Source organism: Glycine soja, chromosome 10, assembly GCF_004193775.1.
Source record: "Glycine soja cultivar W05 chromosome 10, ASM419377v2, whole genome shotgun sequence".
NCBI lineage: Eukaryota > Viridiplantae > Streptophyta > Magnoliopsida > Fabales > Fabaceae > Glycine > Glycine soja.
The window spans coordinates 51300009-51318971 of NC_041011.1; the positions used below are offsets into that span (position 1 = coordinate 51300009).

The window sequence follows — 18963 nt, forward strand, 5'->3', positions numbered from 1 at the left end:
GCTTCCAGAAGACCTTGACTTGCATCTGCATTCTCTAAAGACACATATTAACATATAGTAGTAAATCTATCCAACGAGAAAGTCTTTCGTATGTAAAAAACACCAACCATGCATTAATTCTCGTTAAGTCGTTATTTGATTTTTTAAATAACTTAACCATTTAAGTATAAACGTATGATCAAGTTACTCCTCTCTGGTATAAATTAAAATAACTTTATTTAATACGTGTCATCTCTGTATGTATATAGTAGTAAATAATGAGGTGTGGTATTAATGGAGCCCCTTGCTGTTGCTGACCTCTTTAATTATGAATAACATTTACTTGGCTGAAAAAGAATTGAGGATCCATACAGTCTCTGCGACTGCCATACTTTATAATAACTGCATGAGGAGCGAAGAGAGTTAGCCACAGGGAAAGTCCTGAGAAAGTTATCCATGATTCAGAAAATGCCATATCTGTTGGTTTAGAGTCCCGACAAAAAGGGTACATCTAAATAAATCCCTATAGAAAGTGTAAAAGGTGGTAGTATTGAATTTGAATTTCAACAACCAAATCCAACATGCCCAAGAAAACCCAACTGGCGAATGGCGATGTACCAAGAAAATCACAATAAAAATAATTTCTGATCTGCTAGACCCACATGGCATATTAAAAACATACTGTAGTGGAGTATATTATATACATATGAGCTTGCTTAGCTATCAGAGAGAGGCATGGCATTTCCATACATCTGAACCGATCATTATCATTATCAGTTACTTTTGTATTTCCTTTACTTCCTGCATATTGCAAGCCCTATAACTACCTACCAACAACACATTGGGCCAGCACACTGCACAATTGCTCAGTCAAACTGTGTCGATCCTAACCACCCTTTATGACCTTGTTGTTGAAGAATGTCTTCAACTCTCTGAACTTACAGGTTGTGAGAATGCTTATCAACTCATAATGGTTCTCATCAATAGAGTGGAAACTTAAAATAGTCTATGACTGTTATAACTTATAACCGTTACCTCTAGAGATTATCTGTTTATTTTTTTGTTAAATCTAATTAGAAGTTTTATTTATTTTCTTATATTTTTAGGTTTTCTTTATCAGCAAAATTTTCTTTTTAGGTAATTAAGAAAGGAAATTGAAGATCCAATGGATTAGGAAAAGATAATAAAAGGGCAACTCAAAAGGCCCAAGAATAGAGCTTTTAAAAGCATTGAGCCATCCCACCTATAAATATGTTTAAAGAAAGAGAATTGTGAAATTGTACGATTAAAATTCGTAAAATAATGGTAAAATAATGATAGTTAGATGATAAAATGCATAACTAACCCAATTTAATTTTGAAAAAAAAAATCTAAATTATGTTTTGTGGAGACAGTTTAAACTTTGAAGAACCAATGTTTAGCCGGATGGGCGAAGTTATGGTTATTGCTAAGACCTTATTTGGTAATATCATGGAGATGGTTTATAGCTAAAGTCTAATAAAGAGCCTTGTTTGTTAGGTGAGTAGTCCATGAAACCTTGTGTACAATAGATTTGCTTAATTCTCATTTGTTAACTATTTTAAGATGAATATATGTATTTTCGAGTACACCTTATATTCTGTAAGACATTATATTTGTGGTTTTTATCACTTATATGTTGCTTAACACACTTATCAATATTTAATGTATGATTTTTTAGTCACACTTACGCTCCAATGTACTCTTTCGATAAAGCTTGTTTTGCTTATTAAAAATAATTCTTTAATAAAATATTACATTTGATTTAGTTTATTCCAGTGAAATAATAACTTATTTTTACCAATTTATTAATAGAAATTTTATAAAATTAATTAATTATTTTCTAAAATATATGTCAAACAAAACGTGGACAGGATACGTAATTCATACTGTACTGCATGTATTATAAAAGTGGCCATAGAAGTGACAAAGATGGGATGTTGTAGGGTTGAAACTGCCAAGGAAAAATAATGACGTACAAAAGATAATTAATGGACTACCATAAAGAATGAGCAGACCGTTGATCGAGTTGACATGCTAATTTCTCTAAATATACTAAGAGATATTGAAAATTTTAGAGTAATGTTACTCAAAAAATGATATCTAGCTCCTAAAAGAGAAAGAGTGGTGAATGATTAATAAGAGAAACTATTGATAGATTGTCTAAAGCTAAAAGGGCAATGCTATTTGTTCCTGTAGATAAATCTTGCATAAGGTTTACGAGACCTAATCGAAGACCATTTAACTAAGACTAAATATAATGTCTTTTTCAGTTCTTTTCTTGGAGTTCATATAGACACAATCTCTTTCTAATTAAGCTATGTAACAATTATATTTATCTTTAACTCTCCATTAATTGTTATTATAGGTGTCTTATGACGACTTTTGGGCAATTATTACAGCTCTAGAGGGGGTTATAGAATGTTTACTGTTATCAGTAAGGAATCGATCTGAAACTGATAGACAGAGACTATGCTATGTGAGAGAAGTCTTGGATCATTCGGCAGACAATCGGTGCGGTACACAATTGTCCAGTCTCGAATGTCTAAATATGAACAGGTTTGAAATTTTTGACCGATCGACGAATGACCAATACGACACATAGTCTTTCATTCTCGAGTGTCAAAGCACGAAGAGACTTGAAGTCATTGATCAGTCAACGAATGACTAATACGGTACACAATCCTCCAATCTCGAGTGTCTAAGCATGAAAAGGCTTGAAGTTGTGGGTTGATTGATGAATGATCGGTATGGTACATATTCGATCCTCTAGTCTCAGGTGCCTAAACATGAAGAGGCTTGAAATCATTAACCGGTTGGCAAATGACTAATACGATGCACTATCATATAGAGAAGTGTATATTTAATGTGTGCCACACTCCTGAGCTTAGATTGAAAGCCTATAATTCCTTTCATGTGAATGGTCTTATACATGGATGATATAATTTATTGTCCATTCATATTCTAAACAAAAAGATTTTTCATGGAAGTTATATATGATTAGTTTCTTTTAGCAATCTAATTATGAAACATAAGAACACGGTCATATCTTTCATAACTTTTTTTCTTGATATTTTCTGGTGAATTTCAATTAAGGATCAATTATCCCTCTTGTCTCACATTAAGCTGGCTTATATAGTGATGACAATAAGATGGAGGAAGAGAGTATAAGTATTAGCTCCAATCATCACCCATCCTTATCCGCATGTACAAGTATATGTTAAGTAGATAAGGACGGATGAAGGACATGTATGAGCCCTAACTCGACCCAGCTTAAAATTAATTTTAATGATTAGAGTTTCAAAAATTCAATTCAATTCATTTTAAGCACGTATTTAGATTATATTTTAAATTGTACGTCTTTTAGTAACTTAATATTATTTTAAATAAAAACTTTTTTAGAAACTATTCTCATCTTAATAAGTCACATGATTATTTTTTTTTTTAATATTTCATTTATTATTTTAATATTCATGCTCGCTTGTCAAGTGTCAGCATGGAACAAAATAAAAATTTTAAATGACAAGCTAACAAGGATATGACATGATGCCACCTCATCATCGACTAATAATGTCACCAATTAATGTCTATCTATGTATAAACTAAGATGATAAACGAAATGCAAATTAAAAAAAAAAAAAAAAAATCTCAATTTAATTTCCTTCCTTCAGATACTAAGTCGCCAGTACCTTATACTTACAGGACGAATTTGGTTCTGCCCACAAAAGTATTACCACTATCATAACTCCTTAAACTTGTAAATACTGTTTCACTTTTCACTTACTGTAATAAGTACTTAATTTCAGACGAAAGAATTGGCACTTAATTACAATCCATGAATGCCCCAATAGAAAGCGGACAAAAGAAATTAAGAAGTGCATCATAATAATTTCTGGTATGTGCTGATTGTACTTATTTCCCGATCAATCAAATTCAAATCGAGCTATAAATTTGGCATGATCAATCAGTAGCCGAGTGTTAAGTTTACCCAGCTAGCTAGCTGAATCTATGCATAGTTATACCTTCCATAATTATGCTGGAATAAATTGGTAATTTATCGTTGTAGAGTCATTTATTCCGTAAGTAAAAGGTTAAAATTAAAAACGTCTAACCTACCAAAACGGTATTAATGGACACGAGGAACGACATAACATGATTTTGATGGCCTTTGGTTTTTGTATTGGTGATGCCCCGCGGCCTCAGACTGAGACCCTGCCAGTTCATACCCATAATGGCGTCAGTCACATTCTTGAACTAACAAAGTTGTATTAATTTCAATCGTGTTTGTTTTGGCTTTCTTCTATTTCTGTTAGCCGACTTAGTAGCCCTTTGCCATCTTTTATTAGTCTTCAAAAGTTTGGCAGCTAGACGGATCTTCAACTTCACTTTTCACCATCTCTAATTTGTACGCAAGTAGTAGTGCGTAACTTACCTTAATCGAGTTCCTCGTCTCCATGATAGTTACCTTCTTGCCCCGACAAAGATAAAAAAATAATAGCCATGATAACATTCAAAGTGATGCCTGCTTAAATAAAGGGAAGGAAAAAATATCACAAATGATAGGGCTGGTGAGTATTCCAAATATACAATATTTTACTTTAGTTACTGATCATTGTTTCCTGCTTACCGAAAATGGTGAGATAAATAACTAATCGTGTCACTGATTTTCGATCAATGTCCAATTGATCATATATATATATATATATATATATATATAACATTCCACTTCTCTTCCTATTTCTTTCTTTCGTAATATAAAAGTGCAAAATTTACTTATCCATGCAATTAATTTCTCTTTGACAATCATAGTGATAGTTGTCTATGTAGTATAATAGAATGTCAAAATGCATTCAAAGCTGACTGTTCACTATCTCCTTCCATTAATATTCAGAAGCTAACAATGTTGAAAACTTCTAACTGAATATACAATTATCCATATAGTCACAAAATTAATCAACATGTATTAAGTCAATATTCCTGTCAAAATCTTCAGCTAATTAAGAATTATAGTATAAAAGACCCTTTTGTGTGAGAAAGAGGTTGAAGTGCCAGTAGCAGCTGAGATTCTGTAGCTAGCTAGGTGCTTCAGTTAGCGTTCGTGTTCAGCAAAATAATCAAATGCTTTCATGAGTATTTGCCATTTTCTGCGGATTTATATATATTACTCCTATGAGTGCCCCTACTGGAGTCCCACCTCTTCTATTCAATTCTCATTTTCACATAAACACATAAATAAATGTTTCATGTGATTTTCCCCAACTTTACCTTTCTTGAGCCCAAAATATATACTAATAAAAAGATGTTCATAACCACCATCCCCCCTAATAACCAATCATGGACCCCGTCAACAAATCCTATTGCCAACAGTGACAAAAACGAGAGAGTAAAGCAAGGGAACCATCAATTTAATGCATGCACACTACCAAACGCCAGAGCAATTGAAAACAACCATCTCGGAAGAAAACGATAACCTGCCAACTGCATATCTGAATGAGAGTATTTTATGATTGGTAATGGTAGGTGTTTCTAATCAATAGTAGCAGGCTAGGCGCCATTATTTTAGCGCACAATCAGAAAAAGGCAATTATTACGGCTTCTTAAATGTAACATTCCTCACACACAACCAGACAATCTTATAGCTAAAGCACTTCATTTTGGTCATGCTAATGAAACTTTAATTTAATGATATGATCTCGCTGACAAGACAACAACAACAAAGCAAAGCACTTCTTACATTTCAAGTCCTAATTACAAGCTTTCCAATAATAGTGCAAGCAAATACAAACTTGAAATAGAAACTGTGTTTTCCTTACGTACATGTTGCACAAATTCATGAATAAACACAGACCCCCTCCCAGTTGGCGATCGATTTCTGTGCTAATTCACAAGAGGCCCATGTAATTGTTTTGAAATAAACAGAAAAAAAATATATATATATAAAAGTGGGATATGATATATGATAAAATAACCAATATGACTGACAAATGAGAGAGATTTGTGGTACGGCTACGGTGAGCAGATAGAGAAGGGTTATGAGAACTCATCTATTTTTTTTTTTCATAAAATAAGCAATTATCTTCTTGTTCTTGAACAATTCTCCATCCTAGAGCTTAACGATCTCAGGAATATCGACCGGGTAACGATCAATGCAATCAGCCCAAGGCCCATCAACCGGTGTCTTAATGCTTCTGTTGCACTTCCACACAGCACTGTTGCATTTAAAGCCACTCCCAAACGCTATCTGCCACACCCTATCACCCTTCTTCATCCTCCCCTTGGACTCAATGTAGTTGAGCTCATACCACAGCGAAGAAGACGAAGTGTTCCCAAACCTGTGAAGGGTCATTCTAGAAGCCTCAACGTGTTCAGTAGAAAGCTGAAGATTCTTCTGAAGCTCATCAATCACAGCACGTCCACCAGCGTGGATGCAGAAGTGCTCAAAGGCTTGTTTGAAGTCAGGAATATAAGGCTTCCATTTGGGGTTGAAGATTTTCCTCCCAATGAGAGTGAGAAGGAACAGCAACTGCTCGGAAGCCGGAAGAACAAGAGGACCCATAGTAGTAATGTTAGACTTGAGAGCCTCACCTGCAATAGCCATGAGATCCTTCTGAAGTGAAATTCCCACTTTCCCTTCTCTGTCTTCCTCTTCAAAAACGCAACGGTAGGCTTTGTCATCAGCGCCTTTGTGAGTGCGAACAACGTGCACCAACCTGTACTTGGCTCTCCTGCGTTCGGAGGTTCGGTTGGATAAGAGAATAGCAGCACCCCCCATTCGGAAGAGGCAATTAGGAAGAAGCATGGCTCTCTCTTTGCCTTGGTAGTAGTTAGGGGTGATGATCTCGGTGCTTACAACGACGGCGTTTGAGTTAGGGTGAACCTGGAGAAGGTCACGAGCCAAGTCAACGGATATCAAGCCAGCACTGCAACCCATGCCGGAGAGGTTGAAGCTCTTGATGTTGCTCCTGAGCTTGTACTTGTTGATGACCATAGCAGACAAAGAAGGAGTGGGAGAAAAAAGACTGCAATTGACAATAAGAATATCTATGTCCTTAGGCTTGAGACCTGTTTTGTCGAACAAAGAATCCATGGCGGAGAAGATAACAAGTTCGGCTTCTCCTCGGGCGGCCTCCATGGTGGGCTTGGGAGGGATGTAGTGGATTGCTGGGGGGAGACATGTTTCTTCACCGAGACCGGAACGTTCGAGAATACGCATTTGGAACTCGACGCTCTTAGGGTTGTCTTTAAGGATGAGCCTGGAGTGTTCCATGAAGGTTGCGAAGGGGACGCGGCAGGTGACGGGTGGCTTGAAGCAGGCGTAGTCGACGAGGTAGATGGTGCGGGGTTTGGACATGAAGTAGACGGTGGCGATGAAGATGATGAGGAAGGCGGAGCAGAGGATTTGGACAAGGTCCAAGTGGAGGGAGTGCCAGAGGTTCAGGATCTCTTCAGGGCCTAAGCGTAGAATCTCCATGAAGATGGCGATCATCATGGGTATGAGAGTGAGAGTCAGAATGTGGTTCACCAGGTATTGGTACCCTAGTTTCACGTACTTGAGTTTCACCGAGTTGGAGAAATCCGGCAAGATTGGAGGCATATTGTTGTTCTTTAGTTTGTGAAACACGAGAGAAGAAGGTGCTTGAATTGTGTAATAATTGAGCGTAGGGTGTGGTGAGGTTTTAAAGGCAAAGGGACCCTAGGGTCTGAACGGGGGCAGATGAGAGGTATTAATGAAACACTTCACGTCACTCAACGCTCACTTAACTTGGTATTAATTTTCATAACTCCACCCTTCGACATCTAACTAAACCCTAACACCCGTAAAATGCTTTATTTCATTTAATTGTGCTTTCATGGGGAAATTGGGACACACCCTTTTCTTTGCTATTGCAACTACTATATCTCCTCTCCGTGTGTGATCTTTTGATAACAATAAAAAACAAACCACCTCAATCTCATGGATCCAAAAGAATATTAACCGATCATGGGGGAACAAAAACAAATAAAAATAAAAACAAAACCATGAGTCAGATCAACACCGCAAGTTTAATTAAACATGGATTAATTTAGGTACTTTTTAATACGTTCACATGTAGATACAACGTGCTTTCAAAACGAGAGAACTTATTAGGCTTTCGTGGCACAGGCAAATATACACAATTTTTTAAAAAATGCTTTTTTCGGAAAACGCCGTCTTGTACGAATTGTTTTTGCAACAACCTGTGATTTCCATCGAAACCTATTTTACATTTATGAGAAAAATTAATTAATATTTATTTTTAAAATAATATTTAAGTCGCCTGATCTAGTAATTTGTTTTGTGTTTGGCTACTTTTGCCAAATAACATTGATTTTTGGTAAACACAGTAGATTATTTGTGCTTTTAGATCGGTTATGACATTAATTTTTAATTTAAAATTTAATCACACTTAAAATTCATCATCTATTTTTAAGAATGTATTCTACCAAAATCAAAGTAAGCTTTTTTTCCCACAATTTGAATGCGTATAGTCAATTGAACTATATTTATTGAATACTAAATAACATTTCTCAATTTTTAACATGTTTTCTTTTATTACACGATTCTTATAAAAAAAGTAATTTTAGGCTATCTAATAATAATCTGTTAAAAAGTAATTTTAAATTAATTATGATAAATTAATTTTATAAATTTGAATATGCAAGCTAAAATGTAATTTAAAATTATTTTTTTATAATCATAATATTAATATGAAGTTGTATAAAAAAATAATGATAAATCATTAAAAGAAATTTATTGATATTGCTCACTTTTTTAAAATGAGTAATCTTTTAGTACAAGAAAATATTGTGCTATTATAATTAACTCATGCTTATATTATCCTTAAACTCTCATCGTCCATTTAAAAAAAGAAAGAAACAAAAACTGACATTGTTTAATTATATATAGCGCCTTTGAAGTGATAATTGATTTTTGATTTATTTATTATTGTTATCATAACATTAAGGTGAGAAGTATCCATAAATTTTATTTATAATCAATCTTTATAAAAAAAGATATAAAGATTATACACTAATTATCATGTTAAACATGTTGTTTTAAGGTAATCTAATTTAATTGATTGAATAACATATACAAATTATTATAAATTTTTTTATATTATTTTTTATTCTCATGCATCAATTTTTTTTAAAAAAAAAATATGCCATGCGTTTAAAGATGACATATCTTTTTACCTTCCACTCTGGATTAACATCAATGTTGCCAAAATCCATGTCAAGGATAAATAGATAACATTGACTATTCAAAGGTTTTCAACAGTCAAGCATTGACTATTCGTTCATTTAATAATTTATAACGTGCATTGTATCTTAACGAGTTAATGCACTCACGTTAACTCTAGTTGTTTATTTGTCAATCTTATTCTTTTAACTAGTGGAACATATGAATGGCAACCATCAGTCATGAGTTCAGCCTTAAAGAGAAAAGGGAGTGAGAGATCCCAGTATCATTTTATTTATCGGGAAATTTGTTAGATTTTGTTTAGAAATATCAGTGGAAAAATTTAAATACGTAATTTCTTTCTCTTCTTTTTTCATTCATCTTAAGTACTCTTTTTTAAGCATTTGGTCAACCTTACCCAATATCATTATTAATTTGTAATCATAGGTTTAATTTAATTTCAACATCTATATGTATGAAATTAATTAAGAATATCTATTGAAAATTAAAAATTAATTCCCCAAATATATTTTAATTTTTTCAGGACTTTAATTTGTGAGGCTTTAAGTCCTCCGTGCCCCTCTAAATTTTGTCTTTGTGGTTGGATTGAGGTTTATGACGAGGTCGAATAGAGATTTTAATTTGGAAATGAAAACAACGGCTTTCATACACTGAAATAAATAAGTACTACTATATATATAGTAACAGTCAACGGACAGACAAACCGCGCGCGTATTATAATTGCGAAAGTATATAGGAAAAATTTATCAACGTATAAATGCAACTGCAGCTGTGCAAGAAAGATAGAAATAGAGGGATAAAAAGTATATAAGAAAATAAAAACAACAATTGGTAAATATGAGGAGAAATGAAAAGAAGATAAAAAAAGAGTAGAAATAGAATGAAACAAAAGCTGGCTGTACGAATATAATAACCTAAGTATAAATTATAGAGAGAGTCGAAATGTTTATTGTTACATTATTCATATCTTTTGTCAAAAAAAATTGTTTAGATATATAGGTACTGTGTATGATATTAAGCTGCGTATAATAAACGCATGCTCATTTTGTATATATTAATTGTTGCTACTCCTTAAATTTGTTCTCCTTTTTCTCAACCTCTTTTATATGTGACAAGTAGCATTTTGACATGCAGAGTTTCAATGGTAAGCAGAAAATTGAAGGCAGATTTTTTGGTTAATTAAGTTGTTGTAAATTAAACTGTTGAGTGTAATTGTGTAAACAGTGCATTCCAAAAAATTAGCTAGCTATCAACACCAGAAAAAGATTAGCTAGCTATATATAGGGAAGACCCGAACCTGAGTTTGTTTGAAGCTCGATCTTGATTGAAGGTTCTTACAGCTCAATACCTCTCTTATTCCACGAGTTTTTTTATGCAACCACGAAAATGAAATAATTGTTCTTCAGCTTGGCATATGCAGTAGTAGATATAAATCCTTAAAGAATGTATTTGGATAAGATAATTTAACTTGGTAATATATTTTTTATGGAGAATTAAATTTTTTTTATTAAAAGTAATTATTTGGATATTTTAATAAGAAGAATTCAAAATTTTAAAATTTTAAAAGAGATTTTAGTTAGTTGAAAGAATATAATTTTAAATTCTTTAGTTTGAATCTTTTTTTCTTGATCGTCTGATAAGAGTATGACGTTGGTCACCAGATTTCTTTCTCTGCGATCTTCCAACACTCTGGTGGCTTTCCTCAACGCATTTCCTACGCTGGAGCCTTGACCTATCACTAGCCGGTCAACGATGCGACGAGCCATGCGCTGACCTTGGCTTGTCATTCTTCGCAAAGGTAAGAGTCGTTTGCAGGTGGTTGAGAAAGTCACGATGGAGAGCCTGTCACCGGTGCCAAGCGATGAGATAACCAAACGCATCGCGCGCTTCAACATGTGAAGCTTCCCGCCGGTCATGTTTCCACCTACGTCCAGCACTTTCACCAGATCTATTGGTGCACACTGGGACGATGCCACGCTGCTCCGTGAAGGAGGTGGCGGCGGTGGAGCCTTCACTTTTAAGACCAAAGCGTAGGTCTCGTATGCTTGTGAGGCTGAGATGACAGCGCACTCCGGCATCAATTTCACCTGAACTATTCTGGAATCTCCGTCACTGTTGTTTGGATTGACGAAAAAGTCATGGAACTCGTTGGGGTCTTCATCCTCGTCCTCGTCGGTAGAGTAAGATCACGAACTTGTTAAGCATGTGATGATAGAAGTAGAGCATGATGCGAGAAGTTTGCTTTTACTTTTAATAAAGAAATTCAAACACATAATTTTAAAAATAAAGGAATTTAAAATAGAGTATTTGAAATTCTCAAAATTTAAAATTCTTTAGAATTTTAAATTACTTTATCCAAACATACTCTAAAGATTTGTTAGGAGAAATTAAAATATATACTAATATATTTTAGGACGTACTATTATATATTTATAGTTTTGACTAATCTCATGAGATAGTTTTAGCTTATATAATAGTTCCTCTTTCAAGGAAATTTTAATAGTTATCACTGACATTTTTTCGTGCACCACTAACACACTTTTTTACTTCAATTTTTTTTTATCTTATTCACCAAGTCTATAAATTAATTAAGAGACAAAAAAAAGGAAAATGTTAAAGGAAAAGAAAAAGAAATTATTACATCAGATCAGAATCACAAAAACCATTTATTAAATAAAAAACATTATATTTTACTAATTGTTTAAAAAAATATTAAATATCTTTGTGTGCGTATATATATACATACACACTTTAGTATGTCACGTACGTCTTGATAAAATTTTCAAGTTTATTTGCTCTGCATAATGATTAATAATCTGAGGAACAATTTTAAGAATCGTTAGTATTTGGTTTTAAAATGAACTATACATAACTCAACTCTAAAATCTAAATTATAGAGAGGAGATGATTAGTGAGTTTTGAGTAGAAAGGGATTAAAATAGTTTAATTCATTTGATTTGCGCAGTTTTTTATAAAAAGGAAGAAAAAAAAGAGAGAGAATTTCATGATTTTAGGTTGAAGAAAAGGAATAGCTGGAAAATTTACTTAATTTCGTTTACAAATAGATAGATTAGAAGACTCAAAAATAACTTGAGGACCTAATTTTTGCACTGTTTAAATTAAAGAAATTAAAATTGTTATTAAATCTAATAAAAAATGTACTTGCAGTAAAAAAAAGAAGATATACTTACTAGCTAGTTCATATATATAGGGTTTGAGGTAATTTATGTAAAAAAAAATCTGTAATTTTTTTTAATTTAGGATAAAATTGAATTGAGAATTTAAGAAAACTTGCCTAAATTAATAAACTCTTATTTTTAATAAATGAGAAGTGTGGTTAAAAAAAACAAATAAGAAGGGTCAGTAGCATACTTTTTAATACTTTTTTCTTATTGATTAAAATTTATTAAAAATTCTAAAATCATAAGACCCCTTAAATAAAAAATGATATTTACAAAAAAAAATCTAATAAATTTTGAATGATAATAAAGAGAATATTAAAAAGAATTTTGCAAGCATTATTTTTCTCATTAAATACTTGGTTAGAGTGTCTTCAGCGGAAACACTTGCATAAGTTGTTTAACTTACTCTTTTTTTTTACCAATTGAGTATATGATATGGAATTACTAATATAAACATAATTGTTTATATAAGTAATTATTGCTTAACAAGATTATACCATAAATAATATATTTTTAAACATTGTAGGACATATAAAATTAATTTAAATATTTATTTTAATAATTTTAACATTTGAGTGAATTTTTTTATAGAATATTTAAATTTATGTGAAATTATAAAACTCATAAAATTAAAGATAAAACAATTCATCCGAATAACTTTTATATTGTAAATGTTTCTATGTTGTTGTTTACTTAAACATCTCTATGATATCATATATAATCTCACATGTTAATATATCATTAATAAATAAATAAGATTAACCCATACATGAAAATATTTGAATTTTCTATTATTTGTATATATGTATTTTTTACAGCTTATTTGTATATATTTATATAATACAGGCTTTTAGAATATATATATATATATATATGAAATATTTTTGGTCTATTTTTTTATACGATTTTTAGTCTATTAATACACAATGAAAATGTCGGGCGGCTGATCAATGTTTGGTTTCTAGCTCAAACTTAATTCGTGTATTATTAGTAGAAAACTGTTTTCTTCTCTTATTTTTTTTAGTGGAAAACTGTTTTCTCTTAATAAACTAGAAACCGTCAAAAGTATGAGGCCAAACATTTGAAGCACAGGACCAAATCTTTAATTAGTACGTGATTGAATCAAATTATTTAAAAAATAACTACTTTTTGAATAATTTCGTAAAAATATTTAAGATTGTTATTTAAAAAAAATACATTGTTTGGGTTCACAATTAAACCGTGCAGTGTGATAGTACTAATAGCGTAGCAGGAGCGTGTAATGTAATATCCTATCAGACAACAGTATATTTTTATTACGAAAATAAAATAAAGAAAAAAGAAAGCTTCCTTTGGACCAACGCACGGCGAATTGGTTAAACAGGTGGCAGCCTGGAAAAAACTAAGTGCCCTATGCATTTAGCAGAGAGAGTTTTTTTTTTTTTTTTATCCGATAGATTTGTTTATTTTAAAATCATTATGTTTTGTTTTTTTCAATTTTTATTTTCTTTTTTCTCACTTTTTCATTTTTGTCCCCTTTGTTTTCCCTTTCCTTTTTTCTCTTTTAACGTTGTTGCACAATAGCATCACCACCGTTAGCGACAACAAAGATTAATCATACAAAAATCAATCATAGCAAATGCAATACTATAGACGAAAGGAGACGATCTACGGTAGTTCCCGAAACATTTTTGCGGTGGATTCGCTACGATTCATGGTGGTTTTTTGCAAAGGGTCGCGGTGGTTAACAGTGATATGGAATTTGATATTGATCATGTTTATGGGTCGTGGTGGTTTGCCGATGGGTTTTACGGCGGTTCATGATGATCCTTGCGTGACAGCAAAATCACCACGACCACAAAGTCTTCGTATTATTTTCGTTCGCTCCCAAATTGGCATACCGCGAGAAGACAGAAGTGTGCGCAAGATCAATTAAGAAACATGGGTTGTTGGGATTTGGGATGAGTAGTGTGATTTGGATTCAATTTTCAGATTTGGTTTGGAAAATGGATTTGCAAATATGGAGAGGAAGGGGAAAAGGGAGAAGAGGGAAAGGAAGAGGCTGGCTATTATCAGGAAAAAGAAAGAAAAAAAAACAAATACAAAATGTCATTGCCGAAAATTGCCTCTAACACATGGTGGCGATGGCGGTTGGGGTAAGAAGGAAGAAGATGAAGGCTGAGTAAGGAGAGAGATGATGGGTAAAACGGGAAAAAGAAGAAAAAAGAATAAATCTATAAATCTCTTCCATCCATTAAAATTAATAAAGATGGTTACAAAAAGTTTCCCACATTGGGGACCTCACCCAAACACACATTTAGATTTTTTGTTTGTATTTTTATTTTTCCAAAACTGTTTTTATTTTTAAAAGGAAGAAAATATTTTTTAAAATTTGTTTAAAATTTCATTTTTTATCATCATATTTTTATTTTATCTAAAATGAGATCTTTGTTTTCAACTTAAAACAAGATTTTATTATTTTTATTTTTTGGTTCATTTGAAAAAATATTTTTACTAAAAACGTTTTCAGAAATCTAATTAAACACATTTTCATCAACATTTTCTATTTTCAGTGAAAATGAAAATAATAAACAATCAAACTAAACATCCCCTTAATTTTTGTATTGACGTGATATTTTTTTAAAAAAATATTATTTATAGATTTTGTATATTTTATTTATTATTTATGATTTGTTACAAATTTAAAATAATATTTAAGTTTTTTATTATTTGATAAACATGACCTAGCCGAACTCAACTACTCACTAATTAGGTTGGTTCAACTAGTTTGAAAGAAAAAAAACACAATCCAATCCAAAAACAAAAATATTTTTATTTAATTAGATAAGATAAGTTTAATCCAACACAACTTGACATGTACACATTAGTTTAGTTTTCTTGAAAACTCAAATATCACAATGTCATAATTTAGATATTTTAATTTATTTATCTTTAAAAGCAAGGGTGACTTTTTTTTAATTTTTATCCTTATTTTCTTCATATTTTCACTAAGTGTTAAAAGAAAATATTAATTAAGAGAAAAAGTTTTATATATTTTCCTAAACTTACAACTACATTCCTCATAAAAAACTTACAAGTTACAACCACATTAAACCAAATGCATGAATAGAAGTTAGAAATTCTATCAAAAAGTCGATGTAGATCGACATATTAATTAATAAGGTCCATAATCATAAATTTAGCGAACTATTTTGGACTTGGCCTTTAGGCATGCCTAATCCTATTGGCTCAATATCAGGCTACGAATCGTCTCATATCAGAAACCATGTATTTTATAATAATAGTTAATATCAAATGTTTTTAGTAATTTTTTCCCGTCATATTCAAATGTAGTGTAATATATGTATTAGAAAGTGCATATGCATAAGCCTTTTAAGTGGGGCAGGTGGAGTGATGGGTGAAGGTTCTGTCACTATCATAAGTTGTAGGTTTGACTCTTTGGATAAATTATATCGGTATTTTTATTTCATGCAACAAGATAGTCTCTACTACAAGGCAAACTGGTCTAGCTAGTTACTGGTTTTGCCAATTTCAGTGTCGGTTCAACATTTTAGACATTGATTCTTGAATCATTGGTTATACATGCTTGCTAGGACTAGTCACAAGTTTTGTTCACTGTTGAACTGGTTCATCATCGATCAATTCAGTTTTGACATCAAAAATTGGCATGTTTCTATAGTTGTTTCTCACTCTCTTAACCATTTGAATTTGAAAATAATATCTTATCAAAATTGAATGCTTTTTGCTATTTATAATATTATGATGATTTATTTCGATCGATGTGCGCGCATACAAGAAAGTACACACTTGAACATTCAGTGATTGAAAAAAAAATTAACAAAATATTTAGGAACACATGCCTGTTTAGAATAAATCCACATCCTTTGAATAACTAATATTGTCACACCATGGAAGTCACCAAGAAACAAGTCAATTACCACCTCATCAGTTCATATTTATTTCATAAATGGGTAGACCAAAAAGTAAGTCATCTGATTATTTATGTAACCAATATTATGATTCTTAGTCTTAATCAAACATTGTTATGCATATGGTTTATTAGTTATACAAAAAGAAAAGTTAATCATACGAAAATATGTTTCTTTAACATCTGAAAAAACACTCTCATATTCTTTTTTTTTATCCGTAAAATTTAAATACAGTGTTAAAAAATTTAAACATTTACATATCCTTTAATTAGTCAATGATAGAACTTATATAAAAATATTTCAAAATTAACGTAAACACGATAATGAAAAATAATCTGTATTCGTGGATCCAGTTTCATGGCTAACAATTATCATATAAATGATAGTAAATTAGTAGTCCCTTTTAATTATTTCTTAGTTTGTATTTATCTTAGTTAATTTCTTCTTGAGAGAATCTAACATTTATATTTAACGTTTTCGTTTTCTAACAATGAATTATATATAAGAGTATAAGACTTATTAACAAAAATGATTGAATTTTAAAACTACTTTTTATTTATAATAATTATAAAATTTACATTATAAACTAATATAATTTTAACAATCACCATTAAAAAAACACAAATAATGATTGAATTTAGTGACCAAATAATATATATTTGTCACTTATAGTAACAACATTGTGACCAATAAACTTTTTTTGTTGCTTGTAACAATTTAACGATTGCTTCAACAATTGATAAAGACGATAGCAACACAAACGATAGCTGAACGTGTCGTTGAATGAAAAACCTTAGTCAAAATTGTTGATCATTTAACAACCTCTTTTTTGCAGCCGAACGTTTAAACCAATATACATTCTAAATGTACTTTTGTAATGCTGGTTATTTCTTATGCCCAACTATTATTTATCATAGATATATTTTTGCTGATAAAAAAAATTCTAAATAAATGAAGTTATGGGGTTTGGTCATTTGAATCAAATTAGAATATATGCTGGATTGTCTAATTTTACTATTCTGATCGAGTTATATATTCAATTATTATTGTTGGTCTCTCATTTTGTTTAATTTATTTTAATTTATGCTCTTTATATTTTTAACTTTTTGCTTATTGTTTCTATTTTTAATTTGTTGCTTTCTATTTAATTCCTTTAGTTAAGTGATTAAATATAAGTGACTAATATATTAAAGTTAAGATTGAATCGTTGGGATATATTATCTAAATTTAATTTTTTTTGAAAATATTTTTTTTATCAGATTTTACTTTTTTTTATCGAACTTTAGATTAATTAGAGACATTTTTCTCTAATAAATTAGGGATTTAAGACAAAAAAATAATTCAGTCTGCTTATTTTTTTTAAAAGGAGTTTACTTTTGTTTCTGTATAATTCTTTTTGTTTTTTTTTAAGCGATGGGAATATTTAACTTTTGATAGAGGAACCTGATTCCCCTTCTATAGTGTTGTGTCTATCGTTAATAAATCACAGCTAAGAAAGATAGGCAGTTAGAGAGGAAAAAATGGGGGAACATCAAACTTTAATACGTAGACAGTTAGAGATGAAAAGAACAACAAAATAAGTGTAAGAATGAAAAGAAACAGAAAGAAATAAAGAAATACTTAAGATGAAATCATTATAGTGTACAATATATAGAGGTATTTATATATTGTCACTCTTGCTAGATTTAGTTTTATATGTGGTATAATTCTCAATTTAATATTCTAGAAGCATGATGGGATCGAGGGCTGGTATTTGCTATAAAGAGGTGACCTATTACATTATAGTCTTTTCTTCTTACACCACAACAATTTCACCCTAGACAACCACCCCTTTAATAAATTTCATATTAGGTAATTCGGAATGTAAAACTTTCATTCTAGATTAATCTTAATTTCCGTAACAAAAGAAGGTGTAGGGTGAGATTATTGAGGAAGAGATGAAAATATGAATTGGGTCATGATGATAACAAAACTTATAGAATATTGTAGGTTTTATTCAAACTACGATTTGAGGATTTAAAACGAAAAAACAAAAAGGAAAGTAGAAACGATATTGCGGAAGCCGATAGGAGCAGAGCAGATCTTTTAAAGAAAGCTACACCGACGGATTTAAGAAGTTTTTGGGTCACCGATCTTGAAAACTAATTAAAGTATCATAAAAGTAAGGTAGTTTGCAATTTGCAAAGTAAATGAGAAGGTGGGCGTTGGCAGAAGTATGTCACTAGCAGGTGGCAATTCGTTTTAAATTATGTTTAGACTTTCGTACCTGCAGATTTTCTGAAAATTCTTAGACTATAGAGTACTCAGTACTCACGCAGAATTAATTGTTAAGGCCACCTAAAAAAACTTCTATTTTTCATATCTTTATTATTGTTAATTTTATTAAGAAAATAAAAAATGATAAAGACATATTATCATGAAACAGTAATGATAAATATTTTTTTATTTTATACCTAAATTATTATTATTATTATTATAATTTCCCAAATTAATAGTTGTTTTATTTTTTATATTTGTTTATATAAAAAATAATATTTAATATTCTAATTATTTTCATTGTTTTGTCTTTTCATCTTGCTTTTAAACCATATGTGTTTTTATTTATTTATTTTTAGTATTAATTATCATTATCTTA

The 18963-nt window shown here is 31.1% G+C and overlaps 1 protein-coding gene across 1 annotated transcript; it reads right to left on the reverse strand.

Annotated features, from left to right (window-relative positions):
- Positions 1-5694: 5694 nt before the first annotated feature.
- LOC114372330 (3-ketoacyl-CoA synthase 6-like) lies at positions 5695-7655 on the reverse strand. The gene has a single exon (XM_028329828.1). The coding sequence runs from the start codon at positions 7589-7591 to the stop codon at positions 6101-6103; it is 1491 nt and encodes a 496-aa protein (XP_028185629.1). The 5' UTR covers positions 7592-7655; the 3' UTR covers positions 5695-6100.
- Positions 7656-18963: the final 11308 nt, after the last annotated feature.

Bases quoted from the DNA above. Each gene is read 5' to 3' on its own strand.
- LOC114372330 (XM_028329828.1), bottom strand. From the start codon at position 7,591: ATGCCTCCAATCTTGCCGGATTTCTCCAACTCGGTGAAACTCAAGTAC.